Genomic DNA, 23,912 nt, shown 5'->3' on the forward strand with positions numbered 1-23,912 from the left:
TTACTGTTTTAGAAAAATTCTGTAGTTGCAGTTTTGCTATTTTAACCTAAATATTGGAACTCTGTTTGCTACAATTTTTGTTTAGTGAATAAACCCATCATCTTTAAGCTAGGACAAACAGATGTCACATTTAAAGGGTTACTCAAGCAACATGGCCACTTCAGCGATTTGAAGTGGTGATGGTGCCTCAAATCTGCATGTGCAGTGTTTTGTTATGAAAAGCTGCACATACAGAGTTTAACCTCTTTGCTGCCAGAGAAGTAACTCCACATCAGTGTCATTGAGGCTTAATTACCCAGCCCAGAACAGGAGTCCCAGGCTGGCTAATGTCAATTCTGTGCATATTTCTATGCACCGACGCCAAGATAGATCAGTTGACGCACTCGGCCAATGAGAGAGTGACAGAATCCTCATCTGGCTTCTGCTACACTGTACAGCAGTTTTATGAGCACTCTCCTCTCAATGAAAATACTAGGAACAAATCTTCAGAACTCCTGGTGTGTTGGACTACATCTCCCATAATGCTCTTACAGCCATAATGCTGGCAACGCACCAGGAAATATGTAGTCCACAACATCTAGACTGCAGGCAGTTGCCTACCCTTTGCTCTAGAAGAACAGTCAGTAGGAAATATCTTTGAAAATTAACAGTTTTCATGTTTATTCTCTATATTGGGAATTATTAAGAACTGAGAAGAGAATATCTAAAGAGATATATATTTTTTTTATTTAATAAAAAAATGAAGTTCCCTGATCAATTCTCAGACCTGTGACGTTTAGTTCAGTAAACCTTAGGGCTACTCCAAGCTCCACGATCACTTCAGTGTTTTGAAGTAGTTATAGGATAGCACAAGCGCTGCACATACTTAGATATTTTATATTGCTGTCGGAGGTGTAACTCCAGTATAACTATCCAGCTGGCTAAGGCATATTCCTTGCATAGTTTCATTTGTTGGCTGAGAGTGCTCAGCTAGCATTGAGGGAGACTCGCATGTCCGGGGGGACACAGGTAAGAGTCAAACCATTGCAAATTTGTTTGCCCCCTTTCCTGGAAACTGTGGCAAGGTACTCCTAACATCATAACCCTAAAGTGGGCTGTAGTGGTAATGATGTTCGGAGTAAACCTTAACTCTGCTTGTGTGTTTTATTACAAATTCGCATTTAAAAACAACCTTGTATAATGTTACATTTTGTTTGACAGAGTTGTAATTCTCTTGCTTTTATATTTTTGGAATAAATATCCTGTGCTTGAGTTTCTAATTTTTATCTCTGTAACTCATTCCTAGTTAGTTATCAATGCAGAATCACATTATATTAGGAGATAAACAACACATAAATTAGTACTATAACATAACCAAAACACAGCTTTTATGTTAAATGAACATTCCAAGCACCATAACAACTACAGCTCACTGTAGGGTTTATGGAGCCAGGGGTGGCCTAGCACCACCCCCACTGTAAGGAGTCAAACGGTTTTAGAGTGTTTAACTTCTCACCTGGCACTGACCCATACCTCCACTACTGCTCAGTGCGAGATAGAAGCTCTCTTTACTGAGCTACACTCATTGGCGCAGAGTAATCAGCTGACACTATCAGCCAATGCTGATGAACCAAATCTTATCAAACAGAAACTCCCGAGCAAGAGTTTCTAGCTCTCACTGAACAGTAGTTGAGGAGGGGGAGAGGCATGCGGAGGACCCAGGTAAAACAAAGCAAACCGCTTGACTCTTACAATGGGAGATCATCGGGGGGTTCCTGGAACCATAGCCACTTTGGTGCTTGGAATGTTCCTATAACCACAATAATGGTTTTTCTCTCTCACTTCATTACAATATTCCATGTGTTCCTTACTCCATTGAAAATACTGCTGTACACGTAAGAACAGTAACAACATCAAGAAGTTAACTACAACTAACAGACACTCTTGATGTGGCATTAACAAACGACTTGACTGATAAACCCAGAAAAGGCAGTTTTTACACTACTGAGCCTGCACGGTCAGTCTCTTTGCCCAAGAACCTCTCTACATTAAGTTGCAGTGGTTCTGGTGCCTATAGTGCCTTTAAGGGAACAACATCAAGATTTAATGGTTTGGTGAGAGATCAATGCAGATTCTACACAGCCTGTGAACTTCAAATGTCACCATCTTTTATTTTTCTTATTTAAAATATATCTTGTTTGCTGGTATTTTAAAACATTATCTATACAATGCATTAAAAAAAGGTTAAAATCAGATTGGAGGGTCAAATCAGACTGTCCCTTTAAAGCAGCACTGTCACCTCCCCACGCCCACACTAGCCCCTAAAAAATGAATATTGAATGAAGATAGGATGATTATGAAATGCTCATATTGTCTTTGTTGGAATTCCGTCTGAGTATATATCCTACCACTGCCTAGAAGTGTCAGTCCCCCAACCATCACCAGTGTACAGCAGTAGATTGCTGAAGTGCCAGGATCTGACAAGGACCGGCCGGAAGAAGATTTTGGCGCCCACAAGCGACAGCTTTAGGTAAGTTAAATTAACCTATGCCTGCCCCCCAACCTGAATCCCTGCGGCGATTCTGCATTGTCCCCAACGGGGACGCTTTAAAGTGAACTTGCCACGGTAGGAGTAGGATGCTTTTTTTTCTGGACGGTCAGACTTCCTATTACTAAGTCCAAATGAGACTTTTACCGGCCAAGGATGGCTGGTCAAAAACTTTTCTACTGTGATATAGTTGAGCCAATCCAGAAATAGCGTGTAAGACAAACAATTTAATAATATACCAGAGTGTACCTGAGAAGATAGAAATCTTATAATTTTCTTCCTGGTAAATATTCATGCTGATGAATTCCACTTAACCAAAAATGCTATACAATGAATAAAACACATGTCAAATCTATTAATTGTAATTCTAGGAAGGTTTTATTGGCTAATTTAAGATTTTATATTGATGCCTAGTTTCCTTTTAATAAAATGTACAATAGGGGCATAGTCAATGCAAATACAGTACATGTTAAAGCTGTGCTGTAAATTGAATTTCGGTTGATGTGCGTTTCCAGCCTCTGCTCAGTCTCCGCTAATTCTAGAATCATATTATGTATTTGGTCTCCCTGGTTCTCATTGTTCTGAGTAGATGAAAGAATGGTCCTTTCCACTGGTTGAGCATTAACCTTTGACTTTACATTGTGTAGATCGTTTGCAACCCTGTCAACCACCTTTTCTAGGTGGGTATAATTGTGCTGCAAGCTCTCCAGGTATTTTCCAGATTCCTTTGTGTAAGCCATGTGTTCTTTCACTGCCTTTAAAATTGCATCCACAGCAATACCAGCTCCAGCCTGCTTATCAGAAAGTTCTGCATTCAAGTCTTGTGTTGGCACAGAGGTAGAGGACACCATATTTTTCAAAACTACAATAAGATCACCAAGGTCCTTTTGCTGGGATTCCTGTATAGAGGCATGCTCGTGGATGGCCTGCTGCAAACTAATTGGTCCCTTCTGTGCTTCTAGAAGTAAATTCTTTAACTCTTGCAGCCTGACCCTGTTAATGTAAGTTGATCCCATGACGCCAATAACAGCACCTAATACAGACCCAATAACAGACCAATTCTTAGTTCTCTCTGCCCTGGTCCGTTCTTTCTCATGACTCTCTCTCACAGAGGCAGAAAAGAGTGCAAATTTTTCCCGTTCACCCTCTTCTGCATTGACATAGGAGGTTCTCAGACGCTTTTCTTCCTAAATAAAAGAAAGTACAAATACAATTCTCAGCTGGTCAGTAGAAATTTCATATGACAAATACAACATTTGTAAACTTACAATTTTCCAATGCAAATGTTTAAATTCTCACGGTAGTTTTTTTTTTACAATTTAAGTCTCAATTATCAGGCTTCATATTCGCAAATATACTGGGTCACATGGGCAATTGTCTAATCCTTTTTATAACTTGATCAGATTTCAGAGTTTTAAGACAGATAAATAATAAATAATTCCCTAATCTGACTCCACTGCAGTCATGGTTGACATTCAGTAACCTCACACTAGGCTATTGTGCATCCCCCTATTCATTAATTTAAAAATGATTTCATAGTATAATCACAATAAAAACAGGGGCTGAGAACACAGATTCAGCTTTAAAGACAAAGACAAGTGCTGCAATGGGATCTGTTTTAACTTTGGAACTTGTTGCTTCCATTTTGGAGTTGGTAACATCTGTGACCGTTTATAAAAATGCCACTTAGACAGCCAAGGAGGTTTTCTTCCGCATTCATTAGCTCCATAGAGCTAACAGGAGAGGTGGGCGCACTAACTTAAAATATAACTCCCTTTCTCTCTTCTTAGTGATCTGTAGTAAAGCTCATTGTGAAGCATTGGAAAATTCCAATCATGTGAATGCAACTCCAGCACAGAGGCTTCTCAATGAAAAGCCCTGGCTGGCAAATTACACGTCACACACGTCAAAAGAGGGGAGGGCTTGCAGAAACTGTAGACTTTTGCAAACAGTTTTTTTTCATATATTCCCAAAGAAAACATACAGGAAAAATAAAATACATGGATGTTTTCTTTTAGGGTATTTGTACTTGACAAAAATGTAAAAAAATAAAAATAAAAAATATAAAATCTATTCTCTCTAAATCTATCTGACAGACCAAGAGTCCTTGATGCATCACACCTACTCCTTTGCTGTTTATCTCAAGCCTGATTTACTGTCCTGGCTACCCTGCCTCACACAAACATTTCTTGTTAGCAACAATGCTAACCACACAAGCCAGAGGGAAAGTAGTTTATCTTGCGTACAATAAAAGTTCTTGGCATACAGATCTGTCTTGTTGACTCTACAATTCAGCGATCTACGCAAACAGACACTGTTCTTTAGCAGAATTCCAGAAAATCTTATGGACCAACGGAGACTGATGCATCTTATCAAATACCCAGTTTGTGAATCCCAGAAAGCATGTCAGACCCAGCAGTTCAACATCTCCTAAAACAGTTTATATCTACACCAAAGCATTTGCTTGAGTGATAACGGTCTTAATCAAATGTGGTACTTAGAAGCACACATGTATGTTTTCATATTTTTTATACACTGGTAGGCTCAGTAGTACCCACATCAGTCATTTCTTTTTTTTTTTATTATTCTTTATTTTTGTTGTGCATGGTATAACAGTAGGCTTATGCAGCCACGATAGCAGTCGTAAGCGGAAACAGGCATAACATTCAAAACATGGCATACGAATATACTGCACAATTTTTTAAGTTTTGTTGAGAGAAAGAGTATATAGTGGATGGACATAGTAATTATCATGCAAGTTTTCTTGTCTTACATGCACATTTTTAAGGAGTTAATATAACAAGAGTCATCAATATCAGTTACTGTCGTTTTAGGTCTTTGAGGTGAGATAGCTTAAACATGTTACACCACGCTTAATTGCAATAATACAGTTGGTCTTAATTGAGCAGAAATGGGTAATCTGCCTTGTATATACTATCGACAGGTCTAAACTAGAATAGCACAGGTTACCGTATTTATTCGAGTATAACGCGCACACGTGTATAACGCGCACCCCTAATTTTCGATTAAAAATCGGTATAAAATTTTATACCGATTTTTAATCTAAAATTAGGGTGCTTGTTATACTCGAATAAATATGCTCCGATAATACCGACCGCCGGGCTCATTACAAGCCCGGCGGTCCTGGGGGGGGCGGGCAGCAAGCGTTTACTCACCTCCGTGCAGCTCCTCCAGCTTCCCAGTGTAAATCTCGCGAGACCCGCGGCCAGCTCTGACGGCCGCGGGTCTCGCGAGATTTACACTGGGAAGCTGGAGGAGCTGCACGGAGGTGAGTAAACGCTTGCTGCCCGCCCCCCCAGGACCGCCGGGCTTGTAATGAGCCCGGCGGTCCTGGGAGGTATAATCGGAGCACCCACTCGAATATTTATTCGAGTATAACGCGCACCCCTAATTTTAAATTAAAAATCGGTACAAAATTGTGCGCGTTATACTCAAATAAATACGGTAGGTATGGTTTTAAGGCTCTTCATATGTGTGAGTCTGCGCTGGATCAGCATTTATGGATACAGAGAGAGTCCCGGATGGCGTGTATTGTGGCGCCGTGTAATATTTTCAGCGTACGCTGGATTTTCCATCGGTATGTGATGCCTTTAGATCGGAGAAGCGTTGTAAAGGGTTGAAGTGTTCTCCTCCACGCCATGGTGCTTCCAGATAGGTCCGCATAGAAGGTGAGCGGCATGCCTTCGAATGTATATGGTGAGTGGTTTCGAACTGCGGCCATGACCGCTGCCTTATCCTTGCCGCTTTGGAATCTGACCAGGAGATCTCTCGGTGCTGAGATTGGGGCTTTTGCCGCTTTTTGTAGACGGAACATCCCCTCCAGCCCCACCACTTTTGCCTGTTTGGGTGGCAGTAGTGCCGTGAGTAGTCGCCGCACGAGATGTGGCAGCTCCGTCTCTGGTGTGTTCTCAGCTATCCCTCTAATTTTGAGATTCGGCCTTCGTTTCTGGTCTTCCATCGCTGCAAACCGTAAATCTGTGTTTGCCTGTTGTCGTTGCAAGTCATGAACTGCCCGTTGGAGTAGAGCTGTTTGCTGGGCGTTTTGGCGTGTGTCGTTTTCCAGTGCCCCCATGCGGTTTGTGAGGCCTAGGAGGTCTTTCCTGACGTGGGCCGTATCTGCCTGTAGTGTGCGTTGAAGGTCTGCGAGCAGTTCCTTCATAATCGCTGTTGTGACAGGGGCTGTATCTGGGTGAGAGGTGGAGGGCCCCAGGGCTTTCTGCTTTCTGGTATCCCGCTGTTGTTCCCAGGGGGATATCATCAGAAATCTCTGTGTCACTGTCCGATATGTCAGCCATTTTGGGGTCTAGGCCGTTTTGGGCATGGCGCCACAGGTCCCCGATATTCATGCCCAGTCTCTGCTTTTCAGGTTTAAGCTTCTTGGTTTTTCGCCTCATGTTGTCGTTGGCAACTGCTGGTATACAATGCAGGTTTTAGGGGTATGATAAAACCCCTTTTTTTGCCATTTTTCTTGGTTTTTCAGGTCGGAGCTCATGTATTGTGCGTCCGTCCAGGTCAGTGGCTTGGCTCCGCCCCCCCACATCAGTCATTTTAAAGTGGGGTATTGATAAGACCCAGATCAATGGGTTGCTGGAGAACCGATTAGGCAACACTCATATTTTTAGCATTTTGTGTGCATATAATCTTGTGAAAAATTATCAGGATTCTACGTAACATTTATCTACAGCCTGTAGGGAAGACACAGCACATGTACATTAAAAAAATAATTATATATATATATATATATATATATATATATATATATATATATATATATAGGTAGCATCTGGTGAATAAAAATAGCTGCATAAAAAAATACTGCAAACAGGATATACACAGCAGTGAGTATTTCAAGCGAAGAGGTATTTTGCTATACATACATACAAGTCCCATGCAAAGTGAAATGTGATTTTTTTCATATAATCCTAAAAACATTGTTCAATACATGTTTATGACAAAACAACTGCAGAGAGTAAACAGCTAACACTAGATAGTTACATTTGCCATACTGTGAGCAACAGACAAGTAATGAGAACAGGATCGCTTTATAGTAAGAATATATTCATTCAGGATATGAGCTCTTGTAATTTAACTAGAACATTTAGACAAAGCTTAATATAAATGGGAGCTATTTCTTCTATAATATACTGTAGGCACCAGAGTGCTCCAATATGTTGTAACCTTAATGTGGGATCTGTTCGTGTTAATTACCTTTCGTTTTTTAAACACATAACACATGTTGTACATGATATTATTGATCTCATTAAAGTTTGTCTGGAGGAGCAAAATCTAATTATTAAAGAACATATTTTAGGTTGAGTCACTGGCTCCCGATCAAATTCTGTCTTGTTGCTGTAGGGGGGAAGGGGCTGTCACAGGAAACAGGAGAGATTTATCTCCCTGGATAATCAGAAATTGGTTTCATAAATCAAACCATTTCTCAAGGCAAATCCCAAAATAACTACTTCTGACAATCCTGATAATATCATACTGTGGTTATCGTGTTGAAGAAATGTGATTCTGAATTAATTTTGTAACTGTAATCTCTTTTGAGAGTTTAATTAATTTTCATACTTCTATTTTTTGGGGGGTTGTATATTTTATTTTAAATATTATGATACTACATGAGAGCCTCCAGGGCCAACCCTTATCAGTATGAAAGAAATGAAAGACTCAATAGGGGAACAGCTTTGAACACAAATTGTAAATAAATCATAAACTTAGATGCATATGTTAATGAACTCACTCTCGCTCACCCCCTGTACAAACCACTTAAACACATCCCATAATGGAAGTCTACATACTTCTTTATTACAAGTTTAATGAAAACAGAACATCACTTGACAAAGAAGATTAGACCAAATCAAGCCATGAAATAGGGATACACATCAGGTATAGCCTTGCTGACTGACAGTCACATACATGCATTGATGGAGAGAGATTATGGTAGCCCATGAGAAGTAACGTGGGTAGATTAGAACCTACATCCATTAGAACAATGTTTTAAGTATTGGGAAACATAAAGATAAAAAGTGCATATTTAAAAATTTGGCATATACCCACATAATCCATAAATTACCATTAGACCTAGAAGATATAAAGTTTACAAATTAAAAACGGAAATGTTGAAAGGTTTGTGATCCTAGCAGTACATTTTGACAGCGGAAATAATAAAGGAACAATGTAGTCAGTTGTGCTCTTAAAGGGACACTATAGTCACCAGACTACTACAGCTCAATGAAGTAGTCTGGGTGCCAGGTCCCTCAGGTTTTAACCCTTCAGATGCAAACATAGCAACTGCTATGTTTACATTTGGGGTTAAGCCAGCCTCTAGTGGCTGTCTTCCAGACAGCTACTAGAGGCGCATCTGCGACATTGGAGGCATATCATGCCTCCATCGTGCAGAGCGTCCATAGGAAAGCATTGAGAAATTTGCATTCGGCTCCTGTGACGTCGGACCTGAAGTCAGACTTGGAGGAGAGGTCACCAGCACCGAGGGAGCCTGGCGCTGGAATAAGGTAAGCTGCTGAAGGGCCACGAGGGTGGGGGCACCCTCAGGGCACTATAGTGTCAGGAAAACCGCTTTGTTTTCCTGACACTATAGTGATCCTTTAAAGTGATCATGTACAATTCCATATATAATTTTACACTCCTGGCCACTTGGGATGGACTACTATATTCACAACACTCACATCTATAAAGATCAAAGAAACAATGTAGAATCCACAGCCCTTACAAAACAATGATGCACCTTGCACCAATGCAATGGACGTTGCAGTTCACATCACTAATAATAATAGCAGGTGAGTGATAATGACTTTGTCCACGACTGTTGCTGGCAGTGAAATGACAACATGAAGAAGTTAAACACTGTAAATATGCACACACACCCAGGGTCTGATACGGGCATACTTTGCCTACTAATGCCTGATGTAAAACAAATTATATTATTTAATCTATTTCAATCTGAAGATCCAGGTAGTTTTCAACTGCAAGGTCAGAACCACTCTGTTAAGATGACATTATTTCAATGAGTAGGTTGGGTGAATGTGGGTGAACCACATTGTGAACTTTCCTTAATAAGTTTTACTATAATGTGCCTCCACACAAAGTCTATAAAATCTTAGTTTTCAAGCACTAGATTTCAACACTTAACCTGTTCTTAAACTGAATGTTCTTTATCCATGAATGAGACCAAGGACAGTTTAGACATCCATCTGGTTTAAATCCTATTTTAGAAGAACTTCCCCATTCACAAAATGTGTCAATTGCAATGACGACTTTAGGTATGTGCACAAATGAAAACTATACCTTTTACTAACCGTTTCATCCAGTAAGCACATATATTGAAGAGTAGCAGAAAAAATACACTATCCAGTCTAGCAAATACATTCTTTCAATTTAATTCCTAATATTTTAACTGCCATTTCACTGTACTATGCAGCAGTAAATCATTCCTTACCACTTTGTTCAAACATCACATCAAAAGCGGATCTAACTAAGACAAAGCTTGTTTTGACTGGACGAACTTGTGGTGTGATGGTGGAATAATATCATAAGGGCTGATTTGGTGTCAGGGAATCCAGCAGAGTCATTAGAAGCAGCATTCTATGGCTAAGTGGAGCACAAAGCATCCCACAATGACCACCATGTAGTTGCATTCTAAACGTGATCCATAGCCCCCTGTGATCGAAAAGTCAGCCATTGCTTATCTAAACCGTGTCTGTTAAGTAAGAAGCAATATTAATATTACCTGGCCGAAGAAACCAGACGCATGTAAGCGGAGCTCCGAGCCCCAAACAACGAAAAACGCCTGTAATTACCCCATTATCCCAATAATTCACTAGCACACGCCAAGTAACCTAATGGGGAAAAAGGGGAAAAGACCGGTACCACACAAGCCCTCCCCGGGACTAACGATCGGGGAAATGTGGATGCACGCACGAGGAGCCACAGAGGCCAACATGGCGGCCCAACACGGAGGGTGCTCGGACTTCTCCGAGGAAGTATCCGAGGAGGAAGAAGGGGGATACCTGCCACCTCCCGACCCACCACGGCAGACTAAACGCCAGGGTAAAAAGGCAGAACCAGAACAGCTCACCGTGGCGATTATGAAAGGAATGATGGCGGACCTGAAAAACAGCTTCCGCGAGGAGGTATCAGCGCTTCGCGCGGACCTGCAAGGCCTGACAGGCCGCATCACCACGCTAGAAGGCTCATCGCTAGCCCAAGCCCAGGAAATCTCCGCGCTACACCACACGGTGCAAGACCTGGAGCACCAAAACCGGCAGTACGAACAACGCCTCGCGGCCCTGGAGGACGCCAGGCGCGCCTCTAATGTTAAAATCAGGGGAATCCCAGAGGCCATCGCCGACGCCGAACTGCCAAAACTAGTCGACCGCATACTACTCACAACCCTGCCGCAGGGGCGGCAAGAGAAGATCACCCCAGTGGGGGTCTTCCGAATCCCCAAACCCTCAAATGCACCAAACACTGCTACGAGGGATGTCATCTTGAACCTCCGTAACAGCGGACACAAAGCGATGATCCTCGCAGCCTTCAGAGGCAAGACCCCCCTCAGGTTTGAGAACATGGAAATCTCCCTGTACCTGGATCTATCCAGCAGCACCTTGGCGTGGCGCCGAACGCTCAGACCCCTCACCTTACTCCTCCGGGCCCACAAATTGGACTATCGGTGGCGACCTCCCAGGACTCTATCGGTCACAAGAGGGTCGACCACACACAGCATCCAAGACATACGTGACGCCCCGGCCTTTCTCCGGCTACTAAACCTACCCCAAGATCTGCTAACACCGAAGGAGTCAACCACAACGGGCAATGCCAACACCTGCTCCCCTGAACGCACCCACACTTGGGATCCAGATCGGAGAGCTCCGTTTGTACCCCAGAGCTCCACTCCAGAGGCCTATGCAACTGTCACGTCTTAGAGACTTTGGGACACTCAGAGACTTGGCCTAGTCGCACTCACCTCGTGCCTGTTACACCGGGACCACCGGACCTTGGAGCATACGCCGTCTGGACTGGTATATTACGAAATATCCCACACTGTAACAGTACACCACCGAACTGCTATGAGCTATTCAGCTTTACTGTCCCAGACAGGAACACCATTGTTAAGGACAGTTGCCGATGCCCCTAACATGTATTTCTTGCATTGTTGCCTAGGCCGCTAACTACGAATAACGTTATATTACTTGTTTAATGGCAGTGTTTGTCACAGCTTCATTACTGTTATTATTTCATACGGTTAGCACAACGTGAATCGAGTGTAGTTTAGGGCGTAAGCTTGAACACTAGCCGATCTCTGTATTAAGCTCATCCTATCCGATACAATAACTAGCAGAAACGAATACTCAGCAAAACTCCCGCTATGTTTTCGGGAGATTCTCCTAGACGTAACAACTACTGCAAAAATCAAGCTTTTAGAGCTTGTTAGCATAAGGGCCACACAAGCCGACATACGCAATGCAGAGCATTGCATCTTTGGTTTCGGTTTCTCTCTTCCCGTAACTCTTCTTTGCTATACGACTAAGCCTCACCGTCTAGGAATGCATGGGACACAGAGCATAACCTGCCTATCCCACCGACCACATTCTTCAGCGCCAGTAACCCTAACACTGTCCCATGCTCATTAGACCCAGCAGCCTGCATAATTTTAAATTTTTTGTTTATGTCAATCTGTTAATTTCATTTTAATTCCTTGGAAAATATGTTATGTACGGTTATGTACGGACCGCTAAGACTTGCAGAGTCCAGCAAACTACCCGCAAACACTGTCGTGGCCATATATGTCTCCCACTACCGCTCATAGCACGAGCAACTAGCTGCTTACATTAATTTTTACTTAATTTGTTCCTCCTCCTGCAACGACTCGTAAATATACCCCTCGACCGATTGCAGTACACTACACTACGTATAACCCTGCATGTAACATAGGTTTAAGTTATGTTCCTTTATGTTCATATCACCTCCACCACATGGTTTAGTTCATCTTAGTAAGCAAGCGAATACTTGTAACGCAAGTTGTACTACAGCATACACAGGAGGATATTCCATATGAAAATGTGCATTTGTCTGCGTATAACTTGTTACATGTCCTGTTATTTTAACAACCACACTTGTATGTTTACATGACGATTTTGCAAAAAAACAAAAAAAAAAACTATGGCGAGCTTTCTTTGAGGTGCACTGCACACCATCTTGTTATTATTAACTCATGTTACCCCACAATGCCTCCTCTTTCTCTTTTGTACCCCATAACGCATATGCCATAATAAAAGAAAGATTGACAAAATATTAATATTACCTGTAGCAATTTGTGTTCTAGAGTTGCCAGCTCCAAATACTGCACATCTTCTCGGGAAACTCTATCCAAACGATCACGCACTTCCTTCAGTTTGAGCTGCTGGGACTCCACATTTTCACGAGCTTCTCTTACTATGCCACGGGCAACCATGAAATCCTTCTCTGCCTGGAGAGTAAACAGAAGGTGTTTGAAACACAATGAAAATCTACTGGCTACAGGACAGTACCGAGCAAAACATACAATACATATGAACCTCTAAACTGAGATTTAAAGATAAAAGCATTTGGGCTCTGACAAATGCTCAATATACATTTAAAGGAACATCAAACATTGTGTGAAAGAAAAGATTAAAACGAGTTTTAGGAGATCAGGACAGAGACACCGACCCCAGCTCACTTGTACTGCCAGACCGCCGACACACAGCATGGCAGACGCCACGTGGGTTCCAGCACCCGAGCCCTGTTTACCCCCACTGTCGGAACGGCTAGAGCGCCTATTCAACGACTTTTGGGCCAAGAGCGCCAGCCGCAGAGACTCCTCAACGAAAGCCCCACCGACACTAGGCACAAAGGATACTGCACGGAAGCTGGCAATACCGGTGCGGACCCCGAGAGGGACCAGCATAGCGGGGAGAGGAAGTTGGAAGAACCGTCGAAAGATCCGGTGCCCGACTCGTAGACCACGGGTGAGTTGCCTAAAGCCTCAACAGAAACGCTCTCCAGGGCTGCCCCCTCAACACCCCTCTCTCCCGCGTAAAGCTCCTTCTAAGAACCAGCCCTGCACCAGCAGACAGGACTCATCCCAGAAAAGCACCCCTTCGGGTTTACAGTATCACACAGGACTTCCTAACACTCACCAACCTAACCCACCAGGAGACCCAGGGACGGTACGGGGCCAACGCAAAGCTCAACAAAGGGACACTCGGTCACCTAACTCCCCCAAACGGTGGTTCCAACACCAGCATGACTCCAGGGTCACCAGGGAAAGGCCCACCAAACGGGCCCGCAAGCACACCGACCCCCCAACGTCTGACATACCATCATGGGAATCAACGGCTGGGACTCTCCTCACTGGGCCAGCTACCTCAAGACGCCACGCAGGACTATACCTTTCCTACGCAGGAAATAGGCTGACTACATCATGAAAACACCAAGCCTAAGGTCCTGGGAGGTACACTGTCTCTAACACGTATGGGACCTGAGTATATACCCCCAAGCACACGCTGAATAACTGTCCTTGTTCTATTACTGTTGGTTATATTCTTGTATTAACACTATGCCTACTGAGACAGCTGAAGCAAGTATAGGGCTTTGGGGGGGATGTAGGGAAAACTCATTATTGTCAAGCATTACAGCCTGATAATACGCTAGACCACTGTTATACCTACCTTTAGAGTGATAAAGGAGGGGAGTATCTGTCTAACCCGTTATTATCTGTCTAACCCGTTTGTTTTTTATATTTGCCAGCGATAGCTGAACCGGTTCATGAATAAATGCATGATGTTAATGCTTTAAACTTCTGACTTTCACACACTCATGGCCATGTAGCATGACTTACAGCGACAAGCCCACAGACTAACCTGCAGAGCATTAGCCATACCTTAATGACAACAACAGCACGCACAATGGGAATAGCACACTGTGCAATACTTTAAACGGGCCCAAAGCGACATAGTACGACAGCGAGGCACTAGCCTCATTGAATATATCACACTCGACTCACTATCATTCACTTCAGCTTGGCCATAATATGCTACCGTTAATAGACACCTCAAAATAAAAAAAACTTGAGGCATTAACAATCTGGAAATGTAATTAACTAAATGTTTTGCTGTATTAACCCTACGATGTAACTCATACATGCATTTCCCTATCTTCGTTCTGTATCCCTCACGTATGCCTTACTAAAATAAAGAATTAAAAAAAAAAAAACAAAAAAAAAAAAGAGTTTTAGGTGACTTTCAGTATGTTTTATTCAGTGATGTAAATTTCAGACAAGTGACAACTCCCTATTATAATAAACAATATGCAATTCTACAAACAATATTTCAGCACAATAGCATTAAATTAGAATAATGTGAGGTTTTGTATAACTTTTTCACACTGATGACTGGTGAACAAGCACACATTTTCTTTTCTTTTAAACCTAAGGCAGTAGTAATGTTACTAATTAGTGAACTTTGCCCGTTGTATTGCAGAGTAGAATATACTGACGCATTACAAATAAATCATTTTTTATGTGTTTATTTTTATAGTTGTTTTCAAAGTTTAACAAGGAGTACACAGCCAGAAGAACAATTGTGGTACATTTACAAGTTACAAAACGATCTAAACTATTGATACAACAGGCATGTGTATGCCATCAATGCGGGCCGACTAGGTAGTTATAGGGGCAGCCAATAGGATATGACAGGTGTAGGTTTGCTCTGAAAGCTCCCTCAAGCTTCCCAAAACGGAGACAACTTGGCCAAATAGCATAATATTCTCGGGGACATTTATTTGAAGTTACAGTAAGAATGTAATGAAGCCAGAAGTAGTACCGTGCAGGGGGCGGAGCCTGACCGCGGAGCCACGAGGACGTTTATCTCGGCGGCTCCTGCTGAGCTGGGCACACTAGGCTGAATTGTGCTGCCAAACCGGCACTTAATCGAGGCTAAAGGGCCGCTACGTGAGAGAGGGCACCGAGACAAACTGACCGACACCTCACAAGCGAAAAACGGAGCTCAAACCACGGCGCGGCCTACCAGCATGGCGGACAACGGGGAGACGGCCGCTCCCTGGGGCCGACACCAAGCCGGGCGCTCGGAGGTGAGCTCTTGTGTCCCCCCCCGGACCGGTGGGGGTCATCCCGGTCCATCCCTACATACCCTTGCAGCGCAGCAACGAGCCAGCACAGGCTCCAAGGGGTCCCAAGCCCAAAGTCCCTGCAGCCTCCAAAATGGCAGACACCTGCAGCACCGCTGACCAGTTCAACGCATGGCGGGAAACCGAAATGCGACTGAATAAAATATTCACCGCATTTTGGGAGAAGCTTGAAGCTAGGGGGGCACACTTAGTCGCTGACAAGAGCACCCCAAGGAAGAACGAGCGGAGCGTCGAAGCAACCCCCCAGCAGCACACAACCCCAAGGGATAGGCAGGTGTGGAGGCCTCTCTCAGGGACAGACCCGGGAGGAGACCAAGAAAGCCCACCAAGCGACCGAAACTCACCCCCAGGCCACACACAAGCACCGCCTGTAAGGGATACCACAGGCAGGCAGGGCCGGCGGGTAACACAAGCTGTAAAGCGGAGCCCACCACAGCAACCGCCAGGCTGGGCCCCCGCAGCAACCACAAGGGTCCGCATGAGCCTACCGCACTTACCTACTGGGACCCAGCGGCGAACCCCAAGACCCGTAACCGCACAGACCAAACGGTGCACCAAGGGGCGAAAGCATTCTACCACCCACCGCACGAGCAGGCCTACCTCTACTAGACAAGGGAAGCAGGTTGGGAGATTATCTGACCAGCCCCAGCAACACCTCAGCCAGCCGCACCGGCCTAAGCAAGGCTTGACGGGCCGCACCTTGACAGCCGCAGGACAGTCTCTATGGGCCGTATTAGAACCACGTTCACACAGCATATGGTCCCTCAACACCCCAAATCGTACACTGCCGACCAGGAGCAGACGTTCTACACAAGGCAGGGGGAAGCCCAGCCAGGGAATTGGCTAACTATTTAACAGTGGGAGCTGGCTACCAGCCAGGATCAGCCGCCGGACAGTGACTCTATCCTAAGCTGCTGATAACCCAACGGCACAAGAACAACAAAATTTCACAAAGTTAACGCTGTTATTATACTGCTATAACGTTAGCCCAGCTACATCCCCTCAATTTATCATATAGACTAAGCTCAGACAGGTGACCCTAGCTTGTCCCCTAATGCTTAATTCCTACAACCCTGTCTAAACACACACACAGCACATCCCGCTCAAGGAAAGCGTAAGCCTAAAAATCATTAACGTACGCTTATTAGTATCGATCTGCTAACATTTATTCATCACCAGCTTATGTTATACTGTTATACCGTTGAACCACTACTATCCGGCTAATTTAGAATTTGCTAGCACTCTCGATGGTTTAATGACATGTATGAATACGTTTGTTGACATGTTTACCTTATCTTTACTGCTGATGCATCGCTAAGCTAAAACTGTTTATATAAAATTGTGCTGATTAATCTAATGTTTACGCTATTCGAGAACCTATATTGTCGCAATTTTGCTCTCTCTAACCTAAAAAATGTGCCTGACTATAGTTTACCACAACCTGTACAGCAAATGTTTACTACCATACTTTGATGTCGCTGTTGTGGCGCACCAAAGCCTACTGTTACTTTTGTGCACAACAAAAATAAAGAATTAAAAAAAAAAAAAAAAAGAAGTAGTACCGTGCAGGTAGATTTGCAGTTTTGCCAAATAGTTTTTAGCGTCTACTTTGCCAGTTAGATATCAATTGTGAGGGATGTGTTAGCTGCCAGATGAGCAGGGCATATCCATGCACAACCAAATGGTGCATGGGTCATCTCTGATGCATGTTTCATTTAACAATTCCTCGACAGCTGACACATGCGAAGATGCTTAGGGATCCACTGAAAGCCAGATAAACAATACATAGGGGATTTATGAAGGTGCTGACAACTGAAAAAGTTGTAAAGTTCTAAAACAGGTGCAATCACCACGAAAACCAAAAAGAATCAACACGAACATTCTACTGGTTCAGTGACAGGTCAGTTTGTAGACCTCTGCAACACATTTTATTAATAACATTTTTATAAAGCCTCCCAACTCAGTCAGGTATCCATGCTTGTATATAACTATAAGAGCAGATTGTTTAAATGTGTGTAGTTTAATGTGTCCTGTTGGCACTGTGTTCTTAATATTTAGTGCTAGCAGAAAATCAATTAAATGTAACTTCAGAGACGGAATTATTGTAGCAGATTACTTGGATATTGAACTGTATGGTGGTCACAAAATGAAAAACATTTTCTTTGTTCATTTTGATTATAATCTTAGTATAAGCAGAGTCTCATTTGACATATTATACCTCAGCTACATTCCCTTGGGCATCTCGAATCTCCACCAGTCCCACAAACTCTTCGTACCGGTCCCACCACTTTTTGGCTGTCGCAGAGACTTGCTGCACAACAGTTTTGCCTACAGTTTTTCCCACTTCCTTAAATCTCTGTATTGGGCTGGTATCTGTGTCTTCATGTGGGGGTTGAACATCAGGCAATTTAGCAGCCGAACTGTGAGTCCTTAATTGAAAAACCTGGATTCTATGGCCTAGAAGTAAGCTTGTCTTGTGGGTGGGCCTCATGGCAAACTTCACAACTGGAAAAGAACCGAAGGATCTCATCATAAACAACAACTCCTGATGGTGAAAAACGTTTCCGCAACTGAAAGAGAAAAAAAAAAAAAAAAACATATTCACTACAACTAGTAATTAAAAAAAACTATAGGGTTTATTCAGAGAACTGTAGTGAATTAAAAGTCTGAATCGCAAAAAATAATCTGAAACAGCCATTACTGGGATGAATAAACTAGTGGTAAGTAAACACAACACTAAACAAAAAAAACCCAAAAAAGAACTTACCTTTAAAGCAGAGAAACCCCATATGAGAGCATGCAATACGTCACCGTGGAGGTTGAAGCACCTAATGTATCTGGAGTCTGTAATTTTCTTGACAGCTCATAAAGGTTTATAAAGGTCTGTTTCCCCTAGCTCTTTGCAACGCCACACCTGCATTCCCACCTTCTCATTGAGCTGCACTACATTATTATAAAAAATTTAATTTCTCTGGAAATCAGCACTTTTATAAAATGTGGAAGAGTGGCACTCTGTTAACACCTAAAGCACTTCAGCATGGTTTAGGGGTTTTAAGTGTTTCTTTAAAGGACCACTAAAGGCACCCAGATCACTTCAACTCAATAAGGTGGCCTGGGTGCAGTGGCCCTGTCCTATCTACAACACAGCCATTTAGTAGATAGGACACTGTTTTGACTGTGTGGTCTTCCTAACAGCCAGTATAGGCACTTGCGGTGAAATGAGTTTCACTTGTTTATGTGATGTTCGACATCCATGAGAACTTTGAACGTTATCAAGTTAAACTTATAGCAAGCCAATGGATTTAGAGCTTCCTTTTGAGAGGCATTTAATTGGCCGCATATGCACATCTCGCCCCCAATTCTCCTCTATGCTGAGCATTGGATTGGACAAGAAGCCAGGAAACTACGCCTCCAGGGTGATACCTTGGAATAAGGAATGGGTGGCAGCACAGGTATGTTGAACATTTGTTCACAGGTAAAAACGTTTGTTCTCAATTTCTTTTTTCACAAGGAGGGGAGGGCTGAATTTAAAAAGTGACTAGGACACTATAGCGCTAGGAATACATTTTTGTATTATGTATTTTTATGGGTTAGGGTTACTCCAGCCAACATGACTGCAGTGATTTGACGTGATCATGGTGGTAGGAATCTGTATGTGCACATACAAAGTTATCTGCACTTGTGTGCTGGAGGCTAGTTACAACCCTGCAACACATGACTTAGGCAACCTGGAACTGTACAGTGCTACCTAATGGCAATTCTGTGCAAAAATTAATCCGTCTCCAGCACAATGGCGACGAACGTATAGCGCTTCAGTTGCAGACAGTGCCTGTTTTTTACATTGCCACACCATGGCATCCTCATGAGGGATAGCATCTATCAGTGGAAGTACAAAACAAAACAAAAACCTGTGATACATTTATAAAATTAAGAAGGTAATTTACTAGAATGGAAATATTTGAGAATTCTGCTTGAATTTCAAATTTAAAGGAACACTACAACAACCTAAAGCAATTTCGCTTGCTGAAGAGCTTTATGTGTGACGACTGTGTACTCTTTTTTTCCTGTTACTAAGACTGCAGGTTTTAATAGAAATTGGTGCTTTTATAAAGTAATCTTGTTACACCACTTGGCTGTCAATCAGACAACAGGTCCTTGTAGTCCTGGCACAATAACTTCCCCCTAATCGCCACCCCCACCCTCTGTTGTGCAGAGGGGTCTAATAATCCCTTCTGCCACTTACATGGGTCCAGCACCTTGGCGCTGACTGGGGTTTGCCTTCACTCCTACCCAGAGACCTAATGCGCATGTGCGGCAATGGCCGTGCTCACATTAAAATTTCACATTGGGTTTTGGGTGACGCTGAACGTCCCCATGCATAGTGTGAGGACGTCCAGCGTGAGTTGGGTAACCAAAAGTTGCCTAACAGCCTGGAAGTCACTGTTAGAAAGCCACCAGTGGTGGAATTAACGTTGGCAGGTAATTATTGCAGTTTATTAAAAATTGCAATAATTACCATTGCAGGGTTAAGGGGCACTATAGGGTCAGGAACAAAAACATATATTTCAGACCCTATAGTGGTAAAACCACCATCTAGCCCCCCTGCTCCCCTCTAAATATAGTATAAATCTTACTTGTATTCAAGTCTGCATCTGCTACCTCTGCCCCGTCTACGGACATCATCAGAAGTAGTGGTCTGAACCTATCACAATGCTTCCCCATAGGATTGGTTGAGGCTGTCAAGGAGGCAGAACAAAGGGCAGAGCCAACGCAAGTCAAACACAGCTCTGGCCAATCAGCATCTCCTCCTAGAGATGCATTGAATCAATGCATCTCAATGAGTAAAGTTCAGTGTCTGCATACAGAGTGTGTTGCATACTAGGAAGGACTGCTTAAAGCGACACTATAGTCACCAGAGCAACTACAGCTTATTGAATTTGTTCTGGTGAGTAGAATCATTACCTTCAGGCTTTTTGCTGTAAACACTGTATTTTCAGAGAAAATGCAGTGTTTATATTACAGCATAGTGATAACTTCACTGACCACTCCTCAGATGGCTGTAGAGGTGCTTCCTTAAGGGACCTGGGACACTGCACCCAGACCACTTCAATGAGCTAAAGTGGTCTGGGTGCCTCTAGTATCCCTTTAATAATAGTATCCCTTTAATAAAACATTATTGTAAAAAGGGTTATGGAAACCCTTTAAAATTTAATTGGAATTCATTCTAAATTCCACACAATTCACACTTTATTCATAACCCTGTCGGATTCCCAAAACTAGTCTTCCATTTTAAATTCACTTTAAATTCCAGAGAATTGAGACATCATTGATCAAGCTAGACCCACCCTCCTGTCCTTATAATAACTTACCATTCAGTGTGAATAAGGCAGGTGTACATTCATCCTGTTCTCTTTAATCTGGCAACAGCAAGTTCCTAAAATGAAACATTTTGTGTTACTCAGCTGTTAGTTAGAACATTTTATAAAACAAGACCTGTCAAAAACCCAGAGCGCAAAAAAATAAAATAAAAAAATATGACACAAAGGTTACACAGATGACAGAACATACTTCCTATGAAAATTGGGTGCAGCAAGATGGCCGCTGTGGCATTTCCACCGGATACTTGGTGAAAGGTGCAGCAATATGGCCACATTAGTGCTTCCGGTGGCTTCACTATAACAACTGAGTGTACAAAGATGGCTTCCTAAATGTCTCTTCCAGTTACCTAAACTAAATTGTATCCGTGTATTGTTGTGTGTTTATTTATTTTTTTTATTAAGTAAAAGCCCAGTTAATTAATTCAACGACGACTTGTGTCCTTTAAATCCTTTCCTGCAGCCTGCACCGGAAGTGACTCTGTGCAGGCAGGAGAGCGGACACCTATTTCCGGTGTAGATTGGGGTCCTTTTTCTCGAAGTCACCAACCGCTGCAGTGATGTCTGGAAGAGAAGGTGTGTTATAGGGAGGGGGGTGGTGATAATCCGGTGCCATCTTCCCTGGGGAAGCGGTATATTGGGTATGGGAGTGTACGGATAATGGGGTACAGAGCCTGCTGTGTGGTATTGGGGTTCTATTTCATGGGGAAGGGGCCAGTCTAAGCTGCCTTCCAGCCTAATGAGCTCAGCCAGATTTTAAACCAGTTAAAACAAGATCTGCCCAGTAACCACTGTATCCTTAATCCATCCTGTGAGCAGGATACAGTGGTCACTGGGTAGGACTCTCATAATGAAGAGGGTATTGCCCAATATTTTTATTTATTGCAATTGGGTCATGTTCTAGTTAAAGGACCACTATAGGCACCCAGACCACTTCAGCTTAAAGGACCACTCTAGTGCCAGGAAAGCATACTCGTTTTCCTGGCACTAGAGTGCCCTGAGGGTGCCCCCACCCGCAGGGACCCACTCCCGCCCGGCTCTGGAAAGGGGAAAGGGGTTAAAACTTACCTTTTTCCAGCGCTGGGCGGGGAGCTCCTTTCCGCCTCCGTTCCTCCCCGTCGGCTGAATGCGCACGCGCGGCAAGAGCTGCGCGCGCATTCAGCCGGTCACATAGGAAAGCATTCATAATGCTTTCCTATGGACGCTTGCGTGCTCTCACTGTGATTTTCACAGTGAGAATCACGCAAGCGCCTCTAGCGGCTGTCAGTGAGACAGCCACTAGAGGATTAGGGGGAAGGCTTAACTAATTGATAAACATAGCAGTTTCTCTGAAACTGCTATGTTTATAAAACAATTAGTTAACCCTAGCTGGACCTGGCACCCAGACCACTTCATTAAGCTGAAGTGGTCTGGGTGCCTAGAGTGGTCCTTTAATGAGGGGTCTGGGTGCCAGGTCCACCAAGGATTAACCCTTTCTGCTGTGAAACTGCTATGTTTACTTTAGGGTTAATCCAGCCTCTAGTGGCTGCCTCATTGACAGCCGCTAGAGGCGCTTCCGCGCTTCTCACTGTGATTTTCACAGTGAGAAGACGCCAGCGTCACTAGGAAAGCATTAAGAATGCTTTCCTATGAGACTGGCTGAATGCGCTTGTGCTGCGCATGCGCATTCAGCCGATGACTGGAAAGGAGGCGGAGAGTCCCCCACGCCGAGGGAGCCCGGCGGTGGAGAAAAGGTGAGCGTTTAACCCCTTTCTCACCCTAGAGCCTGGCGGGAGGGGGCCTTAAGGGTAGGGGGGGACCTAGAGACCCTATAGAGCCGGGAAAATTTGTATTTTTCCTGGCACTATAGTGGTCCTTTAAACAATGGGTCAAAGATCTAAGCGGAAATAAAAATGAAAATAAAACCACTTTGTATTCCTAATGCTACAGTATCCCTTTAAGGAGCATTCCTTAGTGTTATACATAAATGGATTTATTTATAATCCTTGGGATGATCTATAGTTGGTGTCTATGACTGGGTCTCTTGTTCATGTTTTGTAAGGGAGAATAATACTATTGCCTCTAAATCCGCATATAAACAGTCTCCTCATCACATTGCCTGGCCACACTAGCAATGATCTCACAGCTAGCCTTATGCTTGTCGTGGATAAGCCTCAGATTCACTTTGAGCAAGCACTCAAATCTTGTGATGAAGCAAAAAAAAAATAAAAAACTGCTAAAATATTCTCTTCAAATTGACACTTTTTATAAAGTAAGAGGCAATTCTGTTACTAACTTTAGGTAATCGAAAACTGAAGTGCTTTGTGGCAAGAAGTGTTCTGAAAGGAGGACAGGTGTGGTTTTTTTTTTTTTTTTTTTTTTTTTTATAAATCACGTGATTCCAGGTAGGGTACAGTGTGCAGACACTTTGTGGACAGATAATGGTGACATGGAACTTGTTATGTTGTCCCATTTAGATGGAGTGGACTTTGGATGCTAGGGCAAAACATCTTAAAAATGGAGGCACTGCACCCATAGCCTCCTAGCACTGGAACCACTGCAGTAACTTATAGTGACTGTAGTACTTGGAGGGACCTTTCCATACTAACATTTGGATTGGGGTGTTGCCAGTGGACCAATATGCTCAGGGTTCCAGATACCGTAGCTCAGGGGTTGGCAACTATGGCCCTGGGAGCAATATGAGGCCAGCCTCCTGAACTCTCTGCCACCTGCAAATACCTGTTATAAAATCATGGGCAATGGCCTGAGTATTCAGGGAGTGTGATTGTGTGCGTGGGACAGTCTTAATGTTTGCATGCACG

The 23,912-nt window shown here is 43.3% G+C and overlaps 1 protein-coding gene across 1 annotated transcript; it reads right to left on the reverse strand.

The window, feature by feature from the left end:
* Nucleotides 1–2,903: 2,903 nt before the first annotated feature.
* On the reverse strand, nucleotides 2,904–21,351 carry CCDC51 (coiled-coil domain containing 51). Its single transcript, XM_063426752.1, has 5 exons — nucleotides 21,305–21,351; nucleotides 21,106–21,170; nucleotides 17,955–18,306; nucleotides 12,873–13,037; nucleotides 2,904–3,714 (listed from the first exon to the last, which is right to left on the reverse strand). Exons 2-5 carry the CDS (start codon nucleotides 21,132–21,134, stop codon nucleotides 2,938–2,940), a joined length of 1,323 nt encoding a protein of 440 aa, XP_063282822.1. The 5' UTR covers nucleotides 21,135–21,170; nucleotides 21,305–21,351; the 3' UTR covers nucleotides 2,904–2,937.
* Nucleotides 21,352–23,912: the final 2,561 nt, after the last annotated feature.

This window comes from Pelobates fuscus, chromosome 7, assembly GCF_036172605.1.
Source record: "Pelobates fuscus isolate aPelFus1 chromosome 7, aPelFus1.pri, whole genome shotgun sequence".
NCBI classification, from domain to species: Eukaryota; Metazoa; Chordata; class Amphibia; order Anura; family Pelobatidae; genus Pelobates; species Pelobates fuscus.